General features: G+C 40.2%; 1 protein-coding gene across 6 annotated transcripts in view; it reads left to right on the top strand.

The window, feature by feature from the left end:
* REV3L (REV3 like, DNA directed polymerase zeta catalytic subunit) overlaps nt 1-10,302 on the top strand; it is a 129,344-nt gene extending 119,042 nt beyond the window's left edge. For 5 of the 6 annotated variants that reach the window (XM_074819307.1, XM_074819310.1, XM_074819313.1 and 2 more), the window contains 7 exons: nt 75-184; nt 1,235-1,349; nt 2,585-2,722; nt 3,589-3,779; nt 4,681-4,927; nt 6,328-6,537; nt 9,138-10,302. In XM_074819307.1, coding sequence (XP_074675408.1) covers nt 75-184; nt 1,235-1,349; nt 2,585-2,722; nt 3,589-3,779; nt 4,681-4,927; nt 6,328-6,537; nt 9,138-9,278 — 1,152 coding nt within the window. In that variant the 3' untranslated portion in view covers nt 9,279-10,302. Of the gene's footprint in view, nt 1-74; nt 185-1,234; nt 1,350-2,584; nt 2,723-3,544; nt 3,780-4,680; nt 4,928-6,327; nt 6,538-9,137 lie in introns of those variants that run through there. The other variant, XM_074819308.1, reaches the window with a different exon arrangement.
* The last annotated feature ends 45 nt before the right edge of the window (nt 10,303-10,347 follow it).

Below are 10,347 nucleotides of genomic sequence, written 5' to 3' on the forward strand. Positions count from 1 at the left end.
GACTGTGTTTACCAAGAGCTGGTACTGGGTTTAGCAGTACAATAAAAATTTTCATTTTATCTTTAACTTGGCAGGTTGGGGATAGCATTGTTCACAAAGCCAGAGAAACATTGGAGCGTGCTATAAAACTGGTGAACGATACAAAAAAATGGGGTGCTCATGTTGTGTATGGTGATACTGACAGGTAATTAATGGTCTGCTTCTTACAATGTTTTAAAATCATAGTAGTTCTTCGTAGATACATTTTTCTTTTGTCTCAACAAGGGGAATTTTTGATACTGAAAAGAGTATGTGGGCCCTCTTTTGGGATGTTGTTTACTGTCTTGGGAATATGCAAAGTGAAAATTTTCTTGGAGTTTCTTTTAGGACTCTTAGCACTTCGAAGGTTTCCTTCCTTTTGAAAATTATATGGAACAGAAAGAGGGGAAAAAATAATACTTTTTCAAGTGTGAAATAATATGTCTTATTTATTGAATGAGTATTTTTGTGCCGGTTTCTGATGCCATTTTTATTTTCGAAAATAAGGTATTTATAATATAGTAGGCATTGCACATTGATACTTAGAGGAGGGCACTATTTTAAGCTTCAAAAGTGGATACAATTCAGAAGCAGCCACCAGAGCATACAAAGATATGATTAGGCTGCCTGAAATACATCACATAAATATCTCCCCTTTCTCAGTCAGTCTTTCATATAAATAATAGCCATGCTCTGGGTGTATCCATCGCTGGTGCTAGACTTGGATAATTTTTCAGCCATGGGAAACAAAGCTTGTCTGGCTGTCCTTCCTTAATAGCTTGTGAGTCCAATGACTGATTTCAGCCAGATTTGATGAAAGACTTGAAATTTCAAAGATACTAAATTCATAGTAGCTTCACCAAAAAAAAAAATTGTTGGAGAAAGGAAGTAAAATCCTCTTACTGCGCATAGTTAAAAAAAAAAGAGGGCATGCCCAGAGCTCTTTACAGTTCTCTCCTGGGAACTCAAGTTTTGCAGTACCTGGGAGCAGTCACGTTCCCCACCTCACCAGAGTCACAGGGTTCGTCGTGCCTTTGGCACTCCTCATCTCATACTGAACACTGAAGTTTCTCAGGTTTTTGGCTTTTCTAGCTGAAGGAAGGGAACAGAATTGATAACAACATCCCTGCTTTGCCACCAGGAAACTATAGCTTATAAATTTCAGGAACTACATTGAACAGATCTGTGCTTATTTCCTATGTCTGATTTCTTGTAGCATGTTTGTACTCTTGAAGGGAGCCACGAAGGAGCAGTCTTTTAAGATTGGCCAGGAAATTGCTGAAGCTGTAACAGCAACAAACCCCAAACCTGTTAAGCTGAAGTTTGAAAAGGTAAAAGGAAAATACTTTGCTTCAAATGTGTTGGGTGAAAACATTGTTATCCAAAAAAAAAAAAAAAGTGAAGATAAAAGAGTTTTCTGAACACTAACATAGCATAAGGATATACAACAGTTGCATGCTGTACTGTTTCTGCAGGTATATTGCAAGCTCCTTAATGCCTCAGGGACCTTGTCAGAGGAGCGCTGCAGCATGAACAACAAAAAGAAATATTCTTACTTTCCCATCAGGATGCCTGGTGGTCTGTTGTGCTGGCAGCACCAGGCAATTTGAGATTCCTGTCTCATCAATTCTTGGAAATGTCTCCCTCAGTTCTGTATTATATGCGTACAGTCAAACCAATGTGCGCAACTTGGTGGAGAAAATATACAACATCCCTTGAACTGATTGCAGTGCATTAATTACAAGCCTGATATTTATTCTTCAGCCAGCCTTAGCGCACTTCAGAATATGTCCATGTGATACATACACGTACAAAATTAAAAATCCATTTAGTAGGCTTTTGGAAGGAGTATTAATGACAATAAGCCTTTTATAAAAGAGCAAGGCAATGTGATACTCATTTTGGTAGAAGTTTTATCATTGGAAAGTCGTTAGCAATCAGTTCAGGTGCTCTAGATATTTTCTAAGTACATACCTGACTGAAATCAGAATTTGTAAGCAAATTGCCATTCTTCACGGAAAATGAAGCATTTAAAAAGCGTGCTTTCCCCAGATCAAGTTAGTAACTGATTTTAGGCACCTCAAAATTAGATGAAGTTTGAAAACAGAAAGTTCAAAGCCACTTCTTCTGGGAAAGTTTTCTTCTCTGCTGTTTAAAATGAAGTTGTTGTCTTTTTAAGAGAGATAATAGAGTTACATTAAAAGTGCTCACAGATGCAATCCAGAAAAGTAAGGGTACTCGGAACAAATACTATGTGTCACTTTTCATCTGAGCTTCGCCTTGCTTAGCCTTTAGAGCTAGATGAAATACAAAGTGTTTTAAGAATGGAACACTGCTGAATCCCAACTTCCTCAGCCATCCTTTAACAGTCCTTTGATCTAGTTTATTGGTTTTAATGATTTAAAAAAAAAAAAAAACCAAAAAACAACAACAAAAAACCCCACAAAACAAACCAAAAAAAACCACCAACAAAGCAAAGTATTCCTTAGGAAACCCTCCATGTTCAGAGCCACCTTATATTCCCAGCGCATGCCAGATTGGGCTATCTTCTTTCTAAACATTCTAGGTCTACTTGCCATGTGTCCTGCAAACTAAAAAGAGGTACGTGGGTTACATGTATGAAACACTGGACCAGAAGGACCCAGTATTTGATGCAAAAGGCATAGAGACAGTCCGAAGGGACTCCTGTCCTGCTGTTTCCAAGGTAAAATACTCCTGTATTTCTTCCTGAATGAAATTCTAGTATTCTGTTATTTCATTGTGTATTTGTCCTTTCTCAGAGTTTCTGGTCCTTGTGAGTTGTGCGAGACTTTGTCTGTTTTTCTGGTATAAGCCATTTGAAAGATAAATTGAAGATCTTGCACAGCATTACAAGGACTTGCACTTTCCATCTTAACTACTATCTTTCAGCCCCTAAAAACCCCATAAAGAGCCCTCAGCCCCATGTAAGTTCTCTAAAAAAACCTTGATCCAGTTCACTTTAACTGGAAGTATTACTCCAAGATGAGTGAGGTACACTGATGTGTCTGCTAAATACCTCACATAAATCTAGTTTAGCTAAGAATTCATTCAAAATAAACTTCCTTGCCTGTTTATTTTAAGCTGTGTATTGGGGAGTTGAAAAGGCTCTTGTTCTTAAGACAAAACAAATTTATGCCAGTAAGAAAAGTAACTACTTAGGAGAGTTTACTTCCATTTTTTAATCCCAATTCTTTTGTTTGCTGAGGTGGTCAGAAAGACATGGCAAAATATTTTAGATGATGGGGAAAAAACATCTTCTCCCATACTCTGGAAAACCTCAGTAATTGTTGAAACGGTCTAAGTGCTGGAGTATGGATAATGTCATGAAAGATGTTCAAACTGAAGAAAAAGTTGCCCAGTAATGTGTTTATGAATGTCTTTGATCAGAAGAGAATGCAACCTGTTGTCATATTAACATTCTAGTTCACAACTGTTGTTTTTTCTAAGCAGCGTATTAATAATTCCTTATAATTTACTGAATTATTTGGAATGAATTATTTTTTAGTTAAACATATGTGGTTTTGTTACCTTTGTCCTTTGGTTGTAAAGATACTTGAGTGTTCTATCAAGCTGCTATTTGAAACACGGGACATAAGTCAGATCAAACAGTACGTTCAGAATCAATGCATGAAGTTACTGGAAGGAAAAGCCAGCATGCAAGACTTCATCTTTGCAAAAGAGTACAGAGGGAGCTCAGCTTACAGGCCTGGATCCTGTGTACCAGCCCTGGAAATCACCAGGTAATGAGATTAAGAAGTGTTAATGGTAGATATTTTTTCTCTTGACCTTTGTACTGCCAAGTTATGGGTAGCAGTGAGATGGCTCCTTCAGATATTGTTGCAGCAGATGACTCTGACTTTCTTCTGTGTGTGAAGAGAGATCAGGCATCAGACAGTCCTAGAAAGCCATTTCGTAGTCCTGGAAAGAGCCGCACATGTTGAGGAGTGAAGTCTCTTGTCAGGACGCAGTAATGGTGTGTTCAGTGCTGTTACTTCTGCTTTGTTTTTCTGTACAAGGGCTTGCTCCAAGATTGTCCATCGCTCACGGATATTAGATATGTTAAAAATGGTAATAGTGATGTGTGTCCTTGCTGTGGAATACATTACCAGGCATAATTTGTCATTTTTTGAAAAGTACCTTAGTTAATAATTCATCCTATTGATACTGTTTATCAGTAACAGACAACGTGACCTGGCACATTTTGCAACCTTGCTTAATATAAAATGTCTTCCAATTAAGCCATGCTTTTAAAATAAAAAAAAATTAAAATTAAGTCCTGGATTGATACCTCCTTCAAATTGAATTGTCCTTTGCTTTCTGGGTACTTGAACTCTTTTTAGGACCCTGGCTGCTCTTTATTAAGATACTTCTTTAAGGAAGGGGTAGCTAGAAAGCAGCCTGCGTGCAAATCCGAGTGACCTGAAACAGAACATATCTTTAGGGCACATGTTCCAAGTTCTAGAATTTGGGTCTGATAATGACACAAATTAAAAATGAAACAACCTGGCCCTGTGCTTCATAATGGACACTAACTTCCGTCATCTGGAGAGCTACTAATAAAATCAGATGGGGAAGTTTACAAGCAAATGAAATAACCATGAATTTGTCTCCGGGTGCATTATAAAGGTTATTTTTAAACAGGAGAATGCTCGCCTATGACCGTCGCTCTGAGCCACGAGTTGGAGAGCGAGTGCCCTACGTCATTGTGTACGGCATGCCCGGCCTGCCCCTGATACAGCTGGTGAGGCGGCCCACCGAAGTCCTGCAGGATCCCAACCTGAGGCTGAACGCTACCTACTACATCACCAAGCAGATTCTGCCGCCACTGGCCAGGGTCTTCTCACTTATTGGCATAGACGTCTTCAGCTGGTACCACGAGTTGCCACGGGTGAGTGCTTGAAAGCAGATTACAAACGCAAGTGCATCTGTACAGTGTTTGGTTTTAGCGTGACTTTTAATGGAATGAGGTTTGTATGAGGCAATGGTAAAGGTTATTTTACAAGGCAGTGTTTGATGCCCAAACATGCAGACCTGATTCTTAGATCTTCTGTGTGTGTTTTTTCGTTTAGTAAATCAATTTTTTCAGCCAGCCCTTCTGTGCAGGGTTGATCACACTGTCCTCTTCTATTTTCTGACCCCATCCATAGTTTAAAAGAATATTTTGCCATAACTATATTTTTAGCAATGCTTGTATATGTATCTGTTTGCCTGTACCACCTTTTAAATCTCTCTCTGGTAGATACTGAAACTCCTGGTTTTGCAAGATGTTCTGAAGAGCCTTTCTCATCATAGAAAAGGTGGTAATGCCCCAGCAGCAGGAACACTTTTTTAAAAATCTGCATCACCAGAAATTTTAAACTAGTTTATATCCAAACCTGACTTTCCTAAAAATTAAAGAAATCATTGAGATGCAGGAAGTGTTGATAACTGGATTTTAGCGTGATCCCCCTGACAAAACGGCTGGTGACAGTGTATCTGCGTAGTTTGGTTACTCTGCTTGGTGTAGGCTTCAGCAGCAGGGCAGGACATCACGTTTCCCACTGCAGACTTTTAATGTAGCCTTGACTGACTTCAGTTCTGCTGCTTTTCTCTACCTTCCTGATGGCACCGTGACACTCACCTGAAGTGTTTCCAACAAGCTGCTCTAAAAGGGCGCAGAGAGCCAGGCCTCTGCAAGGCCAGGGAGCGCCAGGGAGGTGAGAGGGAGCCAAGCAGCTGAGTGTTTGAAGCAGGGGAGTGAGGGATAGCACCGAGCTGAGTCATGCAGCACCATGAGCGAGTGCAGAAAACCAACCTCCCTGGACGAGGGGACAGCCGTGAGGCTTTGTCCAGGGAAATCGGAGCCTGAGCTGGAGCCACAGAGCAAAGGACGGTGTCAGCTCTGTGACGCAACTCGAGGGGCGGCAGGATCCAGGAGGCGGCCACTGGGCACGCTGGGATGTGACGAAGTCAATCAGCACCTACAAAGGAACAACTGCAGGAGGCAAAGCTTGAGATGAGCTCAGGAATTTACCGGGTGACTGAGGATTTCTTTGGTTACTCTTTTCTGGTGAGATTCCCTGTGAAATAGGTGTGTGTGGGTGCACTCTGTTCAGTGTATCACTTCAGGGCAAGTGCTGTGCTCTTCAGAGTGATGTGATCCATGTTAATAATCTGTGTGTGAGCCCATGCCCTGCAGGCTGTGTTGCACTTTCATACTCCTTTTAAAAAAACAGGCTCTGTAACCTAGGCCTAAGGCGAGCTGCTCTCTTGAAAGTTCATTACCTCTTAATTATTTTTTTTTAACAGATTCAAAAAGCTGCCTCGACTGCCCGCAGCGAGCTAGAAGGACGCAAAGGCACAATCTCCCAGTATTTCACGACCTTACACTGTCCTGTGTGTGATGAACTGACCCAGTACGGGATCTGTAATAAGTGCAGAAGCCAGCCACAGCATGTGGCAGTGATTCTCAACCAAGAAATCCGAGAGTTGGAGCGTAAGCAAGAACAGCTGGTCAAGGTACGATTAAAGCATTGTCAGATGTCTGTCAGCCAAAGACAGGGGCTGAAATTTCAAAGCAGCGTGTTACTGAGTGCCCCCAGCTGAAATGGGAAGTACAGTCTGGGTGTTAAATGTGTTACAGCTTGTTTGCTTTTCCCATTGCAGCTGAAGGCAGCACAGCAGCTGTTCCTCTCCTTAGCTTTGCATAAAACTGAAGGCAAAGGGGGGGATCAGAACAGAAGATGCTTTTCTCCTTTTCTTCTTTTTCTAAGAGTATCCTACGTGGTTTGTAAGTGCCTTTTTATAAGGATAGTGATGAAGAGTTTAAAAGTATGAAAGTTTCACCTTTTTTTTCATTAAAATAACAGATGATGTTCTAGTAACAAAAATGTTTGTCCCAGAAAATACATTTATTATCTAAAATTTAATTATAAAACACGGGGATGTGTGTTAGCTTGGGGGTTTTCTTGTTACCTTTCCTCTCGATAGGAGTTTTCCAAGCTGCTTTTTTCACTTGAGCTAGAAGTCAATTAAGAGGGTAGCTGACTGTGCTTTGCGAATATATTATAGCAAAGCACAGTGCCTCCCCTTGCAGAAACATATGCATATCCTCACCTAATTTTTCTACTGTCATCTTTTACAATTAATAAATATTTTTGTTAACATTTATTTTCAGCATTAGCACGTGAACCATTTTAAAGACTTGTCTGAATTGCGGGGATATAAATGTTCCTGCAGTCTGGGCATTGATTTCATAGGTTCCCATGGGGCTCTGTTGCTAGAAAAACATTATAATTCACTATCATAAATATTGCATTACTAAGGTGTGGACTCATTTCTTGCTCTGTTTTGTAAAATTTGCTCTGATTGGTGTTGTAAATGCCAGCAAAGGAAGGCAGTGCATGTTGTGCAGTTTTCCTGTGGCACTCTGCACCTTTCACATTGCTTTTGTCCTGGAATACCTCAGAACTTGGCAGATGGGTCCAGCCCCGCAGCAGGATCAGTGGGTTTGATCAGAACATTCTTTTGTCCTTGCAGCAGGTCAGCAAGGCCTAGGATCACATTCTAGTCGGTGTTTAATAACTCAACCTCTCTGTAAGAGCATCTGTTGTATATTACTAGGAAGATGTACATTTCCTGGCAGTGTTCCAGGCCAGGACAGTGTTTTGAGCAACCTGGTCTAGTGGCAGGTGTCCCTGCTGGTGGCAGAGGGGTTGGAAGTAGATGATCTTTAAGGTCCCTTCCAACCCAAACCATTCTAGGATGCTGTGATCCTTAACAGCTTAAATTCTTGGCCCTCCTAGATTATAAACATGCCAGAGCCAGCAGAAAACTGGTAGAACACAGAATCATACGTTATTTTAAAACGCACTTGAGAATTACATGCCATAGGTTAAGGCCGTAGACTTCTCCACTCTACACAAACTGAACTTAGGAAGTGTCTCGAGTACCATTTAGTTTGGTCCCTTGAGTTCAAACCAGCCACAGCCTTTTTCCAAAGAACTAGGGTAGGCTTATTTCTGAGGTTCTTCTAGTGGTTACAAACCTGGAACAAACCACTTAAATCCTGTTCCTTTTGGTCATGGCTGCAGGTCAGAGGACTAGTGTCCTCTGAGGTGCCCCATGTGGGACTTGGCCGAGAGGGGCTGCTCCTCCCCAGCTATTGTCAGTTTGAGTTTCTGGTCTGCAGGGATTCGGTGCTGATACAGGCTTGGCTGCGAGGGTCACTGGGGCCCAAATAATTTTAGTTTGGAAAGAAGGAAAAGAACTAATTTTCAGAGCAAAGGACATGATTTTGATTTGTTGTTCAAACCATGCAAGCGGTAGGATAACCTTCTGTAACATTTTGATGTTACAAAACACGAGTGTGGTTGGAAGCAAATTTCTTGAGTTTTTGGAAAAAACTTTGGAGGTCGCAGATACTGGAAAGGATTAAAAATAAAATGGCAAAGCAGGGGCCTTTAGTTTTCTGAAGGTAGCTACCTTTGGAAAAACTGCCTGCTGCTATTTTATTCCCTCGGGTATCTCATGTTGGAAGTATTTTCAAGCAGCATTAACTACATTAACAAGTAGTTCTATGACCAAGGAGAGCAGTGGAACCCGCGTGCCCTGTGTATTTCTGTCTTGGGATTGATTGAGTTGGAAAGTAAAACTCTAATTGAAGCTTATCTCCAAACAGGAGTAGTTTATTAAGTCCCTTTCCCGTGTAGAGAATAACTGCAGAACAGTTTTGTCTTTTTTCACTAGGAAACTTTTTTTTATCATGAATGTAACACGCTGCCCCACTTCAATCCATTCCATTTATTTACCTTATTTTTTTCCAAGTGCCACTAGGTACGAGTGGAACTTAACTAGCGGGGTTGAAACCCGCGGCCCCGCGATGCTGCGGGTCTGTGCCCGGCTCGGGGTGGGCGCTGCCAGTTGGGCACCAGCAGCCAAACCAGCAGCTGGGCGGGACTGGAGCTGCGCTGGATCCCCCCACGCCCGGGGGGAAGCTCAGGGCTGGCAGGGCAGAGCTGATACAGCGCTGAGGACTTGGGAGTCCTGGGTGATGTATGTTAAGTTTAAGCTTGTGTTAAGTTTAAAATAACGTTTTGGTTTTTTTATGTGTAATCTAGGTATGCAAGAACTGTACAGGCTGCTTTGATCGACAGATCCAGTGTGTCTCCCTCAACTGCCCAGTACTTTTCAAGCTCTCAAGAGTAAGCAGAGAACTGTCAAAGGCACCATATCTTCGCCAGCTGCTTGACCAGTTTTAAATGATCTGTGTTACAGGATTCCAGGTGCTATTTTTTTTTTTTTCTTCAGTGTTTACCACACTAAGACTATTGTGCATGGTGCTTTTTCAATTCTCATCTAGTCCAGGATTTCCATTTTAACTGTTGGGTTTATTATCTGAAGAATAATGAACGCTTATCCTAACTAAATTAAAAAAAAAAATTACATTTGTTGATCTATGAATAGCTCACTTTTTAAGATGTACAAATTTCTTCTTTCTTTCATGTTTCTAACATACTGTTTTATAATGCTGATGTTGAAATAGCTCTGTGTAACATCTTGTAAATCCATTTCAAAGTAGAAGTCAAGTTTACTTCCTGGAGGAAGGAGCACTGAAAACCTCTTGAAATGATAAAACCATTAGTGTGTGTTCTTGAACTGTCAGTATCAAGACGTGTTACTTATATATTACCCATTCACTTTATAATTTTGTCTGCGAAATATTTTGTAAATACACTTTTTTACTTTTCAAACAACTGAGTAAAATAATGTGCAATGACTTTTATACAGATAATTTTAAAGTTGGTTGGTATATCTCCTCCTAAGTTTTGCTTGATTCCAAGTAGATTGTTATTTTGATCAGACTGTGCAAGCAGTAGTATCATGTGTAGCATTTTGAAACATTATTTTCTAAAAATTGCTGTCTTGCTTTAGCTATTAATGGGGCATTGTGAGGAACTGTGCAAAGACATTTTTGTTACAAACCTGTGGGACTGTTGCAATACTTTAAATATAAAATTTTATTCCATTTTTGCTTGTTTTGTATAGACATTTCTATTGCTTCTAAATATGCTTAAAATATTTTCTTTCCTTATGTACTGTACAGTTAAATCTTATTTGCCACCATCTTGACAAAATGTGTATTTAGAATATTTGTATAACTGTATAAAATGGAAAAGGAATTATGTGGTCAGTGCATTGTTTTCTAAACTGGAAATCATTTTGTTTTAGAAGTTAATAATGGAAACCATATTAAAGTTGAATAAAACGATATGGTAAAAATTACATGTTTTTTTTCTATTTGCCCTCAATTGCAGGCACCTTTGTTTC

The sequence above is a fragment of the Strix aluco genome, chromosome 3, assembly GCF_031877795.1.
Source record: "Strix aluco isolate bStrAlu1 chromosome 3, bStrAlu1.hap1, whole genome shotgun sequence".
In the NCBI taxonomy this organism is placed as follows: Eukaryota; Metazoa; Chordata; class Aves; order Strigiformes; family Strigidae; genus Strix; species Strix aluco.